General features: G+C 41.1%; 3 protein-coding genes across 3 annotated transcripts; 2 read left to right on the forward strand and 1 right to left on the reverse strand.

Moving 5' to 3' along the window:
- Positions 1-255: 255 nt before the first annotated feature.
- Positions 256-7,739, forward strand: LOC310865461 (uncharacterized protein). The gene is made up of 9 exons (XM_083774585.1): positions 256-605; positions 2,108-2,226; positions 2,514-3,177; positions 3,394-3,546; positions 3,837-4,413; positions 4,739-4,812; positions 4,924-5,023; positions 5,121-5,242; positions 5,533-7,739. Exons 1-9 carry the CDS (start codon positions 348-350, stop codon positions 6,115-6,117), a joined length of 2,652 nt encoding a protein of 883 aa, XP_083630711.1. The 5' UTR covers positions 256-347; the 3' UTR covers positions 6,118-7,739.
- Positions 7,740-11,210: 3,471 nt separating this feature from the next.
- Positions 11,211-16,964, forward strand: LOC310865462 (uncharacterized protein). Its single transcript, XM_083774586.1, has 5 exons — positions 11,211-11,597; positions 12,034-12,145; positions 15,000-15,096; positions 15,765-16,000; positions 16,726-16,964. Exons 1-5 carry the CDS (start codon positions 11,563-11,565, stop codon positions 16,906-16,908), a joined length of 663 nt encoding a protein of 220 aa, XP_083630712.1. The 5' UTR covers positions 11,211-11,562; the 3' UTR covers positions 16,909-16,964.
- Positions 13,990-14,704, reverse strand: LOC310865463 (barrier-to-autointegration factor-like). Its single transcript, XM_083774587.1, has one exon. The coding sequence runs from the start codon at positions 14,559-14,561 to the stop codon at positions 14,289-14,291; it is 273 nt and encodes a 90-aa protein (XP_083630713.1). The 5' UTR covers positions 14,562-14,704; the 3' UTR covers positions 13,990-14,288.
- Positions 16,965-19,055: the final 2,091 nt, after the last annotated feature.

Genomic DNA, 19,055 nt, shown 5'->3' on the forward strand with positions numbered 1-19,055 from the left:
CTGTCACTGCCAGACTGGGTTCCTTTACAGGTCTCAGAGGTCTGTAACGTGTGCACAAAATACACAGAACCAAATGGATCCTTACAGGTCCACTTGTTTCCGTTTTTTACTCAGTTATGTGGGCTCCTTGAAATGTAAAGGTTTGAGAAAATTGAGAACCACTGCAGTAGGAGGACACTGGCATTTGTTTTGTGAGCTCTTATTTTGAAGTAAATCTGAAGCTGTGTGTGTGACGTTGCTTCCGAAGCAGGACCACAACACGTACTACAACTTTCCCTGTAGTGCTATCGGGAAGGAGGATGTGTTGTCATTGAATCGTAAAGTATTCTTATATTTACATTTGTTTAATGGAATGGAATGCTCATTGGACGGATAAAATGTACCGTGGCTTTCCAAACCCCGGAGTACTTCCACCTCCACGGGGCCCTGCGCCGTCCGGCCAGCCACCTCCAGCCCGGGGAGCTCACTCCTACTACGGAGGGCCTTTCGTTCCAGGTCCGCCACCAAACATGCCGCCTCTCGGACATCTGAACCCCCGACCGTGTGGACCTGTTTTGCCCCCTGCCCCTGGGCCGGACAGTAATTATCTTCACAACAGGCATAATGTATGTATTATTTGGCCATGCCGATGACGATGAACGTTGCTGTAGAATAATTTAACTCTAGCTAGCATCACGTGCTAGCACAACATAGCTAGCGTTATTTATTGTATAAATGAATGAAGCATAGCAAGCAACTAGTCTTTTCTTACACTACTGTCTGTGACCTATGTTTGTGACAGTATTTTGTCACAGTATAACCAGGGCTGCCAGCCTGCCAACACCCCTGCTTCCTTCAGGTTTGTCCTGAATTTCGACCACAACTCCTGCAGGACCCATGTATTCTCATTTCTCCTGGATTTGGTATCAAAGTCCCAAAATTAACCAGAACACAGGAACTTGCATCTACATTAAAAGGTTTCCTCTGGGGGGATCTTTTATCATGCAAGCTTGCTTTACTAGCATAGGAAAATTATCGGTACAATTTCAGCCATTAAAACGCGATGTAGGCCTACAGAAATTGATTTTATGACTGAAGCAATATGTAAGACCCATCTTTAACAACTATTCATTGTTTAAAACTTTAACAAGTCTGCAATCATACAGAGATGTTCACTTGAACTTTAAGTGAACATCTCTGTATGATTGCACTGCCCCAGACCCACACTGAAGGGGGGGGGTTGGAAGGGGGTCTGGGCAGTGCATGATTCTCACAGTCCAATGTTGGCAGTATAACTCAATATTTTGCTGTTCTGATATATTCTGATTATTAATTTGAATGTTCCATCCTTACGTGCATAGTTAGTTTAGATTGAAGGTGAAATCATGCACGTCTAAAGTGAGGCTATGATGATACTGGAATTCAATTGATTGTCTTTTCAACTTATAACTGATGGCACAACTTAGTCTTGCTGACAGAAAAGGTGAAGATGAAAGAAAAACTAACACAAGCCAGTGCCACATACAAATCGCATTTGTTATGACCTTAATCTAAAGCAGTGGTTCTCAAAAATGTTCATGTCAAGAAGTGGACCCCCAATCCCCCATAAAATATTAGTTTTTGAACCACTGTTCTTACGTTTAGAACAGTGGTCCAAAAATAAATATTTTAGTGGTTCTCTTCTCAACCTATGGGTCGGCGACTCGGCGGTAATGCATCTCTCTCTGTGTTCAATTAATTATTCTGTAGAAGGCTTTATAGTTTATACTAGTCTGATTATTAACAAATTAAATAGTTTTTAATTCAAGTGTGTTGTTTATTCACTCAATAACAGATTTTAGTGGAATAGCTGATTGAATTTAACGTCAACTATGCAAAAATGGGCTTTATAATTGAATCAAGCTTCATTCAAGAGTTTTTCTCATCTTACCTGATTAATCACACACCATAGAGAAAAGTTCTTGGCAGACAAACAAGTTTATAACATCATGGTATTGATATTCCCCTACGGTAAACATACGGTAGGTTCCAGCTGCATCACAACATTTAAAATTGTTAAAAATATATATAGTATCCAATGCAATTGTGTAAATCATTGTAACATGAATGCTGAATACTCCTACTCCAGACTCAACCCCACTGTAGCAGCTTCTCCATAGTCCATAATACAGGGATGACCGTGGGCAGCCAACAGATTCCACAGTGGAATCATACTGGAACACTGGAACAACATCATAAGGATAACAGGTGTGTATGTGTGCTGGTAGTGGAACACTGACCTTCACTGACCTTCCAGATATTCGATTTGTACTTGACGAGTCCTCTGGAAACAAGGTTCAGCTGACATTTATGTTTATTATGGATGCTAACGTTCTAAGCAAGTACAGTTTGACAGTCAAAATGTGTGTGCTAAAAGTGATTAAAATGCTGTTAATTTGTCATGGGTCCAGGTTTGTGAACCCAGATTAATTATTAATAATTTTTCATTTGCTAATGGCACACAATATTTTGAATGCTGTATATTCTGTTTACAGCGAGAGGGCTGGTGAAGAATTCCTCAGATGTCTTGCAACTAACCAACCATTCCCAGACTATCTGAAAGGGAATATGTCATACAACCTAGCTGACGCTTTAAAATCAGCAAATGCATTGAAGGCAGCAGTTTCAACTGACCCCGAGTTCCAGAAGCATATAATCAAGAGCAAAAGCCGAAGCAGAAGCCGTGGCAGAAGCTGCCGCGCAAAAAGCCGCGCTCGTAGTAAGAGCCGGGTGCGCAGCAGAAGCCGGGGCCGTAGCAGAAGCAAAGGGCGGAGTACCAGTCGAAGCCGCGCTAAGAGCAGGGCAAGAAGTAAAAGTCGTGCTCCGAGCCGCAGTCGGGGAAAGAGTCGCGCAAGAAGTAAAAGTAGGGGTCGCAGTAGGAGTCCAACCAAAAAACAGGAACGGAGCAAGAGCCGAGCCAGGGCCAAGAGCCGGGCCAGGAGTAGAAGTCGCAGTCATAGTCATGAAAAGAGCAGTGCCAAGGAGCACCGGAACGGAACCCACCAGAGCCATAACGCCTACGCCAGTGGCTGCAACGTTAGTAATAGTAATGCATCTACAGGAAATGAGAGTCTCTTACAGGGCCTGCAACGCGTCATAAACAGCAACGATCTGGAGATGGGACTGCCTGCCCTCAAGGATGCTATCCGCACTATAAAGGTAACACTTATCTCTGTTTTTCATTGAATGTATCTTGGAACATCACCATGGCATTGTAGAATATTATCTACAAGACATCAACAATCAGTGAGTTCGTTAGAAAGTAATTTTTCGATTGTAATTTTTTATAAAAATCTAGCTAGTGAAAAAAATAAAGATACCATCAGCTATTCATTAATTTCACAAGTGTTTCCTAAGTTCACCTCTATTTCACAGGCCACAAATCAAAATAAAGACATTAAGGTAGAGAGTGTTTCCAGTCAAGAGTCTCAGTGCTTGAACAACACTTCGACAAATGCTAGACCAATGGAAAGCGACAGTATGCTCCTCCCCCACGAGAGAGTGGGCATAGACGTTTCTTGGCTCCAGGCAAGTTTTTCTTTTTTTTAATGTTAAAAACTAAACAAGGTTTTGCACTTTCTTTGAAATCACAAAGAAAATCACTTAAACTGAAATCCATATTAAATATAGTAAAACAAATTAATGAGAAAAAGTACAGAATGTAATCTCAGTGAGAGTGAGATGAAGTAGAATTTTTAAACTCCCACCCCTTTTATCTGTAATTAAATAATAACTCGCTGTGCTTCAAATTATACTACTCTATGAAAATATACTCTTCAATTGTATTATATATATAAAACATAATATCCTATATCCAGGCAAGTAATCAAGAAGTCTCTGCAGCTGTCCAAAAAGAGGATGACCTTGATGACGAAGAGTTCCTCTATGGGCGTGAAGACGGAGGGAAACGACCGTACACTCACACTCCTGCACCTTATGCATCAGTTTCTCAATCTCGGCAGCGCTCCGCCCCCCAGCATAACCAGGTTGAGTGTTCCCCTGCTCCTAGCCAGACATATACTCTTAGCAATCCCATGTTCAATAGTCTTGGGGATCTAATAGATGTGAAGCAGCTCGGTGGCAGTGCTTCACCTAGCCAAAACACCACCAAAACAGACCATAGACTCAAGCAAGAGTTGCCATCCTGTAGCCCCGATGACAAAGAGTATGAGAAGATCCAGGGCTTGCTAAAGAACTTTGGTCTGAATATGGGCATAGCAGACATCGGCACAATGATGACAAAGATACAACAAGACCAGAAGAAGGAGGCGCTTACCCCCGCTCCGCAACCTACTGGTTGTGGGACAGTACCGGCAGGATTGGGATTTGCCACAGCAGCAATGGGGCACACAGGTGTACGGAATGCACTTGAGTCTCTGCAATGTTTGATAAAAGGTGAGGCTCATGACTTGAAACGGGTGTAGCTGTTTCAAGAGCTGAATGTGTAAACTGAATGTCTAAACTTCTCCTTTACTTGTTTTATTATGTCCTTACTGCTCACGGGCTTGCTGTGCAGAAATATAAGCAATTGTGGAAGCTGATTTTGTCCCTGTTTTTGTCCCAATCATCAAGGATACGCTTATGCTAATGTGAGAGCTGATCCAAGATGTTTACACCATTGTTCGAAGGCAGCCACTTTTGATGCAGATATTCTTTTTTTCTGGTTGGATTCTTCACATAGGATTGTGGTATGTGGGCTGATCTGTCCTTTTTTCTTCAGCAACAAAGGAGAAGCGGGCGAAAGGTGACCCTCATGGCAGAAGCGACTCTCCAAAAACTATTGTCAAACAGAGGGTAACATTTGGCAATATTTAAACATGTTAACATTTACCTCGTTTCTCTAAATAATTGTTCAAAAGTAGAGAGAACTCAGCATTTCTAATGTCTTCCATTTGAATCCTCCAGGATCCTGCTGAGGAGGAACGTTTAAAAAGAGAGAAACAAGCTAGAATGAAGAAGATAGAGACCCTGTTGAAAGACCTGGACGGACTGCTAAAAGATAATGGTATGGTGTTTTCCTCCATGGCGCTCAGTTCCCTCCAAAACCTATTGGAAAGATATGTTCTTTCTGTATCACAGATCCCTCTCCTGTGCATTTGCAGGAACAGATTTCATGATTCCAGTCATTGGGTTTTACTGCCAGAAATGTGAGGAGTTCATTGGAGATCTGAGTACAGCTGAAAGCCATGCATCGACTCACTCCCTTAAAGACTCTAGCGTTGTTGTGAGTAACCCATCTGCGTTCCTGTGCAACACAATTACTTGCGACTTCTTTAAAATGCAACAGATTGTTACCATTGTGTGCATTAATGTAGTCAATCAATATTCCGTCAACACGAGTGACAAATTAGGCTTAAGTCATTGATGCACTCTTACCTCTGGTTGCTTTTAGATTTGTTAGACTTATTTTAGTTTTGATCATTTATTCATGTTTGATGTGGCACAGGCTAATACATTATGCTACAACATGCATACATGAGTATATACATACTGTTCATGCTGTTCTCTCTTCAGAAGCAGCATACAGACAAGAAGATGGTTGAAGACAAAGTACACGCACTCCCTCACAGTAGCAGTGGTAGCAGACACCCCCACCATTCCGACAGGAAAGACCAGAGAGATTCCAGTTACCACAGAGATACAGTAGACCACAGGGATCGTCGAGATTACCATGGAAACCAGAGGGATGAGAGAGATCACAGAGGCTCTGACCTCAAACACAAACAAGACAGTGACCCCAGAGGCCACAGACACGAGCGAGAAAAGATTGCCGTGAGGGAGGGAATGATGAAAGAGAGATTGCTGATAACGGTGTCCCGTGGACAATCACCTCCGAGGTCTGGCATAAAGGAAGAGATCGACAAAGCGCAAGTTCATGGAAAGCACAGCCGAACCAAACAAGAAGACACAGACAGCAAGGGAAAATCCTCCACGAAAGAGAGTAATACACAAGAGTCTGATGACAGTAGTGATAGTAGCGAAGACGAGAAAGGAAAATCATCAGGAAAGTCGCCCAAGAAGAAGAAGAAGAAGAAGGAAAAGAAAAAGGATAAGAAGAAGAAGAAGGACAGTCACAAGGACAGTCACAAGAAGAACTAAGTCTTACACAAAGTATTGACCCCATCTCCATGTTATTTCTTTTGGGGAGGGGGGGATTTTCTATTCTTTAGTTAGAGTATAGAGAGACTGGAAATCATAGACCGTGAGAGGGGAGACATGCGAGACATGACGAGAGTTCGTTTCGGACTCTGATCCTTCTGAATCACAAGGTGCATAATTATGGTCAGTTGTGCATCCCGCCCCCATCTCCATGTTTGACTTGTCCTCTGTTATGTGAATGGCGATGGAGGCAGCTGAGCTGACATTTCTCAACATGACGAACCTGGACCTGTTCTCCTTTATTTGATATTTTCTATTTACTTTGAAGCCAGATAAGAAAAATGGGGATACCCTTGTGCTTGTATTGATGGTATGTGAAGGCTCATTTTGTTAAATGAGTGCCTGAACCATGACCTTTAAAGCTACAATCCAGAACTAAATATTTTTTAATATGAATAGAACATTTTTATCCAATCTGTATCGAACACTGCTCGTACATTTTACATGTAGGACACCTACAGTTTGCCAAATTTACTTGAAGCAGAAGACACACCATGTTGGACGCAAGATGTGCTGCCATCTTTATTGTAGTTTGGACAACATTGCTATTACCTGTCTATCATGAGAGTGACACGACAGACAAAACATATGGATTGTAGCTTTATCTCTCGATTATCTTACAATAATCCTGCAAGTCTTGAGTATGCGCCCCATACACTAAATCTACTGTTCATGTTTTCTTTTAAGTTTTATTGTCATCACTATTGTTTACCCTTTCTGCTTTCTAATGTTGCTTTGTTATGTATATTATGCTCCTTTTTGGCCCTAATATCAACATTGTATTTCACTCTGACCAGCAGTGTAGTTACAGTGCATTTTTACAGTTCAATTGCATTGTCATTTCCCCAACTTTCATTTTCAACCTTAATAATGAATAAAAACTAACACATACATGTTAAACATAAAGTGGAACTAAATTAATATTCATTTGCTGTATTCACAAAGCCCATCAATTCTTGCGGTTATTTCTTTGTCTCAGCATTGCGTATCCAGTTGACAAACGATCATCATCTTCCCCACACAGATCGGCGATAATGCTGACGATCAACCTGATCACGGTTTCTTGCCAAGCTTTTCATCCGTTTGCACTGATGTTGCCGCCAGCATCACTCAACATCAATGTCGGTTAGTGCTGCAGGAGTAAGGCGCAGACGCGGCATATCCGCATATCGTGTTTTTTTTTAGGTGCAACTGTCTTAGCCTCAGTACCCAGGCTTTTGTTTTTGTTCGCATTCGGAACAAAAAATTTAAGCCTGGTCGAACGACACACATTTGGGAGTGAACTACAGTGCAGAGGGGCGTCGCTCAAAATATGGTGACGTCAGTTTTCGCTGCTGTTTTCTACCAGGGAGGGGCAGAGGGGGGCACGGGCGGGTGCTCAGATCGGTTAACCAATATTATCAAGTGCAAGCTGCCAAGCTCCATTCGCCACCCGCCCCCTCTAGACCAAAGCACGCTGGCTGGGCCAGGCTACCACTGCCTTTCTGCCATGCATTTTCTATGGTAAAAGGTGTGCTGGAGTGCTCCTCTTCCCCAGCACTGAGAATCGTGTTTAAGTGCTCTGAAAACGCCTAGTCCTTAATATGATTTATCCTTTAGGTGGCAGCCGACTCATAAAAGTGGCCTAAGGTTTACACCAGGGGTTCACAACCTTGCTATTACAAGTGTACCGGCACCGGGAAACGTATCAGTGTTTGACAACCTCTCTGATAAGAAATAAGATATTGACATTATTATATAGGCTAATGTGCTGCATTGTGCCTAATTGTAGAACAGGTTAGTGGTCACAATTTCTTTGAGATAATATAGACTTCATACTGTAGGTGGATCATTGCTGATTCTGAATAATGATTAAAAGATAAGGAAAACAAAAACCAGCTTTATTCACAATTCATGCAATTTAATGCAATGGAAAATGTAATTTGCAGCACAATTTTTTTTTTAACTTTATTTGGGAGCAAATCGCTCTTCAATCTATCTTCATAGAATTGTTCCTCATGCTCATGATAAAATGTTTTTTTTTATTCTTAGATTTTTAATAACATTAATTACAGTAATTACAATATCTTCCATTATATAATGCTAACTTTAGGAATAGAAAGCCTGCATTTTCTATTGGCTTGGATTTCCCATCGATGATGTCACTGATAGGCAGGTTTACCCTTCAGCCGCCTTCTGAGGGACAGACAAAAGGGAGTAGACAAAAATGGTACCATATTATCATGAGTAGGACCAATTATATGAAGATAATTTGGAAATGGGAGAAGTCGTCCTTTAAAGGACCACTTTTCAACCTATCTTCATATAATTGGTCCTCACTAATAATCGTGATAAAATGGCACTGTTTTTTTACTACTCCGTCTGTATCTCATGGGATGGCTGTGGGCAGTTCAGAAACCCGTCCACCAGTGACATCGTTAGGCAGATTTTTTTTTAAACATTTACAAAAAGGTTTAGATTTTTATTATCGTGAGAACGATGGCTTCCATTTTCGCATTGCAACTTTTCAGGACTAGAAAGCCTACAGTTTTATTAGCTTGGATTCCCCATTGATCATGTCACTGGTGGACGGGTTTCTGAACTGCCCACAGCCCTCCTATGAGACAGACCGAGTAGAAAATAGAAAATACTTGTGCCATTTTATCATGATTATTAGTAGTGAAGACCTATTATATGAAGACAGGTTGAAAAGTGGTGAAGTAAGTGGTCCTTTTAAGCAAATAACATAAAGAAAATACATTTACATTCTGTGTAAGTGTGTAAGTGTTCAAGGAAATTATTACAATAAGTTAAGAAACTCGGACAATCAATGGTGCAAGATGTGCCTGTTCTGTCTGATGCTTTCATTCTCCATAATTATAAAAAACATGTATAACAATAATCTAACAATTTTCAAGAAGTACATTTATTTTTGAAGAGCTATATATTTTTAAACATTATCAGGAAAAGTTTGCTAAAATGTTATTCAGTTCAGTGATAACTTTAAACCCCAATCTAGGAACATTTAAATTAGGGCTATATTCACAAGGCTTTCATTATGGACAATTTACAGTACCTCAAATCAAAAATTGGTATTTAAACTTTCTCTTGGGACTACCTTTTGTTAGCATTAGTATCACTGAATTGGCCTTCAAGAGTTTAAAGTGAATGCTGGTGCATTTAAGTGCCTTTCTCCAAAGTATCTTGAGGACACTTCAAACAGGCAGGAGAAGCTGGGTTCGAACCAAGACAGCCGTTCTACCACTGAGCTGCGGCTGTTCCAAATTCCTTTGTAATTTGCCCTTAGATTTTAGCTACAGTATATCGTCTCGTCGGGTGGAAACTGGAAACCTCATGTCCAAAGCTCTTACTTTTCAGGATTCAAATTAAAAAGTAGCAGATCTACAAGCTCAAAATGCATCGCTTGATCGCTTCACACTGCACTTCGAGCTTGTGGATCTGCTACTTTTGATGCTTTCGTGTGACACTGTTGTATGATGAAGAAGTATAGGGCATATAATCCGTTTATCTTATCTCTGAATGCACCATGTCTCTGTCTGTACATATGTGTGATGTCTGTAATCCATGTAACTCGAGAACCGTTCGCCCCACCGACTTAAAATTCGACACGTGACGTGTTCCACATCCCCACAGGGAGTGCAGTGCCCGGTGCTGAGTCGGTCAGACCCACGGTTGTCCAGAAACGGCACAAAAGGCCTCTGCCCGGGCATTGGACAGGGCCCCTGCCCAGGCTGAGGCAGGCTCCATATATGGTGCTGGCCTGTTCTGAGATCACAAACAAATATGACATCTGCATAGACTCCATATTTGGGCATGCCTGATAAAGAACTCCATATATGGGCATAGTGCTGGCCTGTTCTTTTGGGCTTTTTATGCCTTTATTGATAGTGAACAGTAGACAGACGTGGGAGAGATGTGGAGTGTCGTGCGGCAAAGGCCGTCAGGGCTGGCTTGGCAGCCCTGACGGCGGTTGAGCTAACCGTCTGGGCCGAGCTGGCCTGTTCTGACATCACAACACTACATATTTGGCCGTGCCCGACACAGAACTCCATATATAGGAATAAAGGGACACAGAGATACGGATACAGAAATCGCCATATATGGGCATACAGGGACACAGACAGATGGGTGGAACACAGGGTTTTTAGATTTAGAAAGTGTTTGTAGAATCGTAATTGGTTAATGGTGCCTCTGACAGGTAACCACAGCATCTTTCTTTGTTGTTATTAACTAGTGCAAAGCCTGAATGCAGGCAGGTTATGCATTAGGCTACCCATTGTCAACTTGTCGTAGTACAGAGTAACTGCAGTAGACCTACCCATTATCATTTGGAGGCCAGTCTATGTTAGTAATATAATATGATGTCATTGAGGACAACCAATTTGAAGATATGTGGATTTTTAGACATGTCTTTCACATTAGGCACCGCATTCCTTCTGGCTTTTGGTGATGAATGCTGAGTTTGAAGTTGATCGTCAGATACCGCACGCATAGATTTGCGTAATTTATAGATATTTGTGCGAATAAACAACACTACCTTTAATTGGATAACATCTTTCCCAGCTGGCTGACCTCTTTTCCATTGGTAAGTTATGTACCTTCCCCATCTCATTTTGGGAGTGGAGCACCAGGTGCCATTGTGGGTCTTTATGTGCTTTTGTGGTACTACTTCAAATAGTCTAGAATAGATGACATATGTGGGCTATGTTAAAACTTGAATATTTGCATCACATTTCATGATTTTTTCAACTAATAAACATTCTGTAAGATAGACATCTCTATCATGCTGAGTGCTATCATCTTTGGACAGTTCGGCGGCTACTGCATAGGCTACTGTCACTATCTGTACATATCTATTTAAAAATATCTATTTTACAAAGATCTTTTGAAATTTCGAAAACATTTGGACATTTTTCATAATGGTTAGCCTACTTTTAGTTGTTATTGCTACTAGCCCTTACCCGTTGTGAGATATTGCCCCCCCCCTCCTTGTGGCCCTGGGAGCTACGGCAGTGCAGTCACAGTGATGATATGATGATGATAGTATATTTCGGTGCTAAATACTTCGGTACTTTTACTCAAGTACAGACTTAATTACTGAGTATTTCTGCACTTTTAAAAAGTGCTTTTTCCACTACCGCCGGCCATTGGTCACTTGGCAACTTTTCCCGCAGACAACCCTCCCGGTCCAGGCTTCTTGCTACAATAGATGTTTCTGATGACAACGTGGTGATGGTTGATAGTCTTATTTATTTACTTTTGTAATTAAGGTTCCGTGAAGCCCCGCCCACTTGTGCTGAAGGCAGTGCTGCAGTGTGTGAGTAGCCTCCTAGCCTACTAGTACTGAGTACCGGTAGACCTGCGCCAGCCCGGTCGCAATAAACAATGCCGAAATCCGCTCTCAGTCGGGAGACATTACAGTAAGTACAATCATGTATGTACATTTTCTGATCACCCATGTGTCTGTAAAAACGCACAACAGATATGTACTGTTACTGGCTGACTGACATTTTCATCTCCAAGCTCGCTGCATGGACGTGGATTTTCCGGTGTGTTTTCAAAATAAAAGCATTTGGTTAGATATTTTACACATGTCAAAGTAGTATCATTGTACTTTACGTGTGTCGGTGTGTGTGTGTGTTGAACAGTTCTAGCCCCCCATGTGTATATGTGTTTTGTATTATATATTATTTAATTAATAATTGTATATGCGCGTGAGCCGTGTGTCTATATGTGTGTGTGTGTGTGTGTGTGTGTGTGTGTGTGTGTGTGTGTGTGTGTGTGTGTGTGTGTGTGTGTATATTATTGTGTGTGTACCTGGTTTAATCTCCCATTCATGTCTTAATTACTTTACAGAATTCTTGAGTCTATGTGGGCAGAAGGAGTGCAGAGCTACAGCTCTGATGAGAACAAACTAAAAGTCCAGCAGGTGGCTTCAGTCACAGGCCTTGTGGAAGAACAAATAAAGGTAGTAGTTGGCCTACCTAATGATTTATTCCCCCAAAATCTTAATCTTGTAAATCTTAATCTTAATTAACCACTTGAACGCTAGCATCCCTATTCCGAAGGGAACTTTAGCTGAAAATAGCAGATCTACAAGCTCAGCTCACAACTAGAGCTGGGGGGGTATGGATTTTTAGTTACCGCAGTAAATCACCCTTTACCAATATATGGCGGTATACTGTACTATCCTCTGATAAAGTGGTTTTTGGAAGAAAAAAAAGATAAAGATTAATAATAATAATCACGCTTATTAACTCAACACCGTGGTATGCATTACAGAACCGTGGTTATTGCGCCCCCATCCCGACTCACAATGATTCAAGCTGTGAGGTGTTGTCGGATAAGTGGTTAAATGTCATTAACATGAATCCAACAACATACATTGATGATATGATAGTGCTGTCAAACAAGTCTATGAAATATATGAAAAAGTTTACTTCATACAATTTGTAGTGGGGTCTCGTCTCTGCTTAGCCTGAAAAACGTCAAAGACCCCTGCTTTATACAGTTAAATCATTGCCAAACTGCCCACTGCTTGAAACATCAAAAGGGTATCATCAAAGTGCAGGGAAGTAATGCATTCCCTAAAAAAAAGAGTCTCTAATCACCTGAAAATGTCACCTATTAATATTGTGCTGATGAAATGTCAGTCCTAATCTCCACAATGATGTTTTCTTCTTAGAAAAATAAGAGGGGCGCTCTTATCATCGTACATCACCTCATTCCATGTCTAGCTTTTAATGTTTGTTAACTTTAGACTTTGACATAAAAATGGCCATTTATTATCAATGGAATTTAATGTTTGTTAGGATAAAGTTTGTGTTGTACACACACACTAAAAGCTGGACTTCAGAGGGGCTAGCGACCCTCAACAATCACACCCGGTGTGAAGTGAGGGGCGCTCTGGTCATCATACATCATCACATTCCGTCCATGAAATCGCAATTTGTGTCTCACTTTTCTGCCCTCACTTTTTATCCTCAAAATGTACTTTGTTCAGCCAATCGAATCATCGCTATGGGGTGCTCAGCCAATCAAAACATTGCTATGATTCACACGCACACAATGCTGAGCATAGGAGGGGCTAGCGCCCCTCAAATTACCTTGAATCCCCCTTCTCAATTAACAATCTGTTAATTTTAACGGGTACTCTAGAGGGAGACACAGAGTACAGGACAGCCAGCTAGAATAAGGCCCAAGGCGCTGTGCAAGTCATGGGTTGCAGCCATCAAGGCCCAGGGAAGGTGCTGGGGGAATACACTAGTGTCTACTTAAATTTTTTGTGTAGTGGGAAGTGAAAGTGCTTTTTGGAGGTACACTATAGAGGCTGATATAGGGGTTGATTGGTGGATGTTCTTTTTTTGTTTTGTAAGGAATAGTCTTCTCTCACAAATTTTGGAAAACGGTTATGGGAAAGTGTTGAAATATTGAAACTTTTGCTGCGCATTGTTGCATGACTCCCAAGATCATGTGTACTTAAGTTGGTGAAGGGATAAATAGGGAAAGAACAAGAGTGACCCCTTGTGGCACCCGCTATGGATCTGAGTGAAATTGCTTTTGGCTCTTCTGTGTTTAGTGTTTCGGTTGACTGCCAACGACTTTCATTAAAAAAAAATTAAGTGAAATATTTCAAAAATATAAAACCTGTAAAAAGAAAAAATTGCAGGGTATTTCCTTGGGCTACTGGTAGTATAGCATCTACAAGAAATGTGGCATTGATTGATCCGGAGATTAGCTGCAGCCAGACTCCTATTTTACCGCTGTTTCGGCGCTGTAGTGCCGAAATGATTTCGGCTCGTCAGACATTTTCAGTAGCACCGAAGAGACGACTTTAGGACGGTACCTGCCACCCCCGAACCTCAAATGACGTCACATTGTAGGCTCTACAGAGCCGAACTGACTTTTATTCGGCTCTAAAATAGGAGTATGAATCGCCCTCAGAGTGGTTTGTAGATGGCTTGCCGCCCTATAGAGCCACTAAAAGATATTCACAAAATAACATGTGATTTTCTTTTTTTTGGGTGGAATTACTTCCTTGGCATGTGCAATTTGATGATGAATGGTTCTCTTGGTTTGCAACATTAGCTGCAGGCAGACAGATAATATGCTTACAGGAAGGAGTCACACCATTCCTGAAGACAGCCGTAGCAGTCACCTTGCTGTTTGGCATTTGCCCCGCAGGTGTGCTTCAGCCACTCTCGAAAGCCCTCCTCATCTTTCTTTAACACCAGGTACTGCCCAAGGACAACATAAGCCTTGTCAAAGTGCTTCCCCTCTAGTCTTTTCCCAAGTGCTTCTCCAATACCCGCTAGGGCCATAACAGACTTATCCCCCATGGGCTCTGCAACGAAATCCCTGTGTTTCTGGGATGTTGATGACATGGCTTCCTTATTTGTGAGTGATGACTCGTTCAGCTGCCATCAATTTATTCACAAAATGGACTTTGTGTTGATGATGTCAATCATCATTGTCATGTCAATCGCACAAATATGGAGTTCCACACAACTCCATATTTGGGTGATGAATCGGAGATTATGAATTCACAAAACGTGAAGGAAAATATTCACAATATGAAAAATATTTCTTTGCAGCGTCCACAAGACATTTGCCTCTAATAGTTGTAGTGGTTTGTGAGATAACCATTGGACAGACACCTGCCATGGACGGAAACAAACATTTGGGAGACATTCTGTACAAGCAGGGACATACCAACACCTAAATCTTTGTGGGACAAACATTTTGTCATTACATGTAATCTCATGTAGAGGCATATCCACATGTGTTAGACTACACTTTATGTTGTATTTTCCCTGATAAAGGTTTGGATATACAACAGGAACCGAAAAAAGAAGGTTGAAGGAGATCAGATGAAGAGGAAGCGGCTGTCTGCCTCCAAAGCAAGCTGTTCTGTCAAAGGTACGGTAGGCCTATTGTATGCTAACCTTGGCTTATCTGATTTCATGCTCCCACCAACGCAAAGTCTAGGGTTCGAATTGTCTGTGGTGCATCCGACATGGTCTTGAGTTCCAATTAACCTGATTGGCCTTGTTCACGGGAACGTAGCCTGGTGGGTAGGGTGATCAGTGTTACGGGTATGTCATTAGACCGACAACCTACCCCAAACCCTAACTTAACCCTAACCGCAAGCACGGAGCAGCTCATGTTCGACCGCATGTCCGACCATTGTTTCCGCATGTCGGTCCGTTGGTGTGTCTAATCTGCATGTGCATCCCGATCAGTGTCGCTGCACTCTTCAGGTTGTTTTGGGCACCTGTTCAGCCTGAATAACTAGGTCAGATAGCATGTTCCTCTTTTTACATTACGCAGTCCTGGCAAAACTCCTCAATGTCACACAGAAGTTGCTGGCCACTTCATATTTCGTCGTCTACACCTTCCAAAATGACCAACTGGTTAGCAGTGACAGGGACTACACGTTTGGAGAAAATTGTCATACCATCTAAATTGGGGACGAAAATATCTGTAAACTCTTAACAATACCGGTACTTATTTTTCTGGGGAAGACGATGAAATGTATATTTTGCTGAAATGTTTTCTGCTAACCATCTTCATATGAACCTCCACAGACAGCGATTTAGAGTCCAAAGGCCAGCAGCTTAATGAAGAGCCCATAGGCCAACAGGTTACCGAAGAGGCCAAAGGTCAGCAGGTTACTGAAGATGCAAGCCTGGAACAGCCTGAGCTGGATGAGGACGCATCATTTGACGAGGAGACAAGCAGAGCAATAATGGACCTGCCTATTGATAGCAGAGAACAGCAGCCAGATGTGGCAGCTCAACTCATACAGAGTGTTGAGGATAAGGTGAGTGTTCATTACAAACGCATAGGTGTATTTATTATATACCGGTAATTAGATCCACAAGCAGCCTGTGTATAGTAATAGTATGCCTGTAGTAGTAATAGTAAAATGTATTTATTGTGTTGGTTTAAATTGGATTGACTGCCAATTGTCTTAATGAACTGTTGCTGTAATCAATTGAAATATACATTAACTGTTCATTTTCTCTTTTAAACATTTAATCCAATATAATTAATAGGAAACATAATGATCTAAACCTATAAAAGGAGATTTGAATACATATTGTGTTTTTAGTAATAAGATGTGTTATAATCATCTAAATATAGTTGAATGTTACAAAAGTTACTATTATATGCTAGCTATGAAGACTGCTGTCAAGTTTTATGAATATACTTATTTGCAGTTCAGAAATGGTGCAACAGAGTTTTCAATTAATTCAGTGACACAGTGCTAAAGGATGAAGGGCTTTCTCAACTGTTTTATTAAAGCACTTGTTTCCTTTTGCATGTTCTGTATTTCAGGATGAGTAAATCTGTTGAAATCTGTACTTGAAGGAAACCATGAACTCACATTCATGTGAATTAATTTAATTGAAAAGTAATTGTAGAACAATTGCTAAGAAAATCATCATTTTCCATTTCCTTATCCTCAATAAGACCATGTTCAGGGACTGAATCCTAATTATGCGTTTGTGGCAACACTCACTTCCTTCCCCCCCATTTTTACAGATTCAAAAACTTCAGGCAAGTAACTGCGAGGTCCTTGTTGTGATCTACAACCAACGTAGTGGTTCCTTGTACACCACTGGGACCCCCAATGGACTGGAGTTCCTTAACTCTCAGAATCCAGGCATTCACTGGCAGTTTGCGGGGGCAATGTCGACATCGTCCTGCGAATACAATTTCAACTGACATTTTCTTTCAAATGTTTAAATATTATGTTAAATAAATATATTGTGTTTTGTTAATTTTCCTCTCAAATTCCTGCTTTTATAACAATTTGTTGTGGTCAGAGGGTATGCCTATATTGTACAGTTAGATTGAAAGTTGGAAATAAAATACTGAGGCAATATTGAATATGATTGAAAATCACTTGATGTTTGCTTGCTTTGACAAAGGTAGATATTGTGCTCCAGTCTATGACGATAATCATCTACATCAGCCACAAATGGCAGATCTAAGCTATAATGTCTTGTGCTGCAAGGATTTGTGAGCTTGTAGATCGGCTATTTTCAGAGAGCAGGCTAAATATTGAGGGTTTAAAAGGTTAAATGTCTGAAAATACACTAACGTGAATCCAGCATATTTATAGAAAGGGTAAGGTATGTCGAACAAGTCTATGAAGCTATATGAAATCTATCAAAAGTTTAATCTGCAACACAATTTAGGTGGGGGTCCCTGCTTGAGCACTCAGCGAAGGAGTCTTGGCCTGAAAAACGGCAAAGACCCCTGATCTGCATGAATAAGCACCATGAGTTTGGGGACCTGTTTTTATTGAGCTAGCTGTTAAGATGATCTTTATTGTCTGTGTATAATTATGCAAACCTTTTATACTGAAGTATCATACCGGAAGTACAGGATATGCCTATTACCTAATGTGTATAGCCTATAATGACTAATAAAGACACTCGTGTTATCATGGTCACGAGCTGAATGTACTGCTGCCTCCCGAGTACCCATTTATGTTCCTCCATCATGACTTGAGTGTTTAGCCCGACTAGCTCCATAGCCTGGAGCCTCCAGGCTATCTATTCTACCCTTACTGCTGTAATGGCAGCTCTGCCAATACTAGCCTTTATTGGCACATGATCATCATTACCAGCTTAGACTGAAGTTTTAAAAGCCCCCCCCTCATTCAAGCTCGATCAGGTTTCATCAGCACCAACAACTATTTTATATGAACCCCCAATTTATAGTGTATGGCCTACTTGAGTGAAAACCTTATTGGATAGGCACAAAATAATTTAGATGCGAGTCTCAGTCAAATACATTAAGTTGGGGGTCCTCCGTGACATGGAAGGGTTTGAGAACCACTGTTGGACTGTTTGTAACGGTTGTTGTGGTACTATAAGCTGAATTCATGGGATGTCCAAACCGACAGAGGGCGCCACCGATCCGGCGTCAAGAAAAGGTTCATTGAGAGAGTCACCCGGATGTAAATGTTTCTGTTGCCTGGGTTGTTATGGCTCCTTGAAAACACGCGGATTACCAAAACAAACGCAAATAAATCTTGTGCTGTCCATTAAGAACAGCAATCACTGGTCAAATTGTGTGGGGTACGTATTTGTATGCTGTCCTGAAATATATGTTGCTGGAATTTGTGGAGCTGTTGGCGGTTGCTGAAATATACCAAGTCTTAAGTGTTAGCGATTCCTTTAGCATGGAATGTTATTGTGTCAGCTTCAAGCTTGAACCTTACACCGCACTGGAACATTCTACGTTGTTGTCTTTCTAATTATGAGTTGACCTTAATATAGTCTCTGCCTGGTGTTGTAATTAATGAGGGTGGGGATTTTCCTGTTTGAGTCCCGACTCCAAAGGCTGACCTGACCGTCCTTTTATGACGATGACCGCCTTGATCCATTTGTAGCCTTGGATCACTAGACTAGACTATTCATAGATGCATTTTATATAGTCTGAAATTTGATCCAAGACTTTGGGTAATAGCGTGAAAATCAGGGGCACCATTGTTTTAAATGGATTTATTTTATATTTTTCATAAATGGCGGGCCAAATATATAATCAGTTTTGTATGATTAAAAAAAATCTAATCTAATATTTCTTCAATTGTTAAAACCTGTGGATAGCCAGTTATAAACAAGAAGTTGGAGATTAGCATGTAGCCTACAAATCTGTACATGATTTTTGACCTTATTTTATTATTACTATGGAAAAAATATCAAAACATTGTTTTGTTGACAATGTGTAGGTTCCTTCTCGACCTGTATTCCACATAAGTTCCCAGAGACATGAAGAACCGAAGTGACGGTGGAGGATTTCAGGACACCCGGCTCAAACAAAGGGTGCAGCAGGCAAGTAGCCAACATTATATCGTACAG

The sequence above is a fragment of the Protomyctophum parallelum genome (genome assembly GCF_964188405.1).
Source record: "Protomyctophum parallelum genome assembly, chromosome: 10".
In the NCBI taxonomy this organism is placed as follows: Eukaryota; Metazoa; Chordata; class Actinopteri; order Myctophiformes; family Myctophidae; genus Protomyctophum; species Protomyctophum parallelum.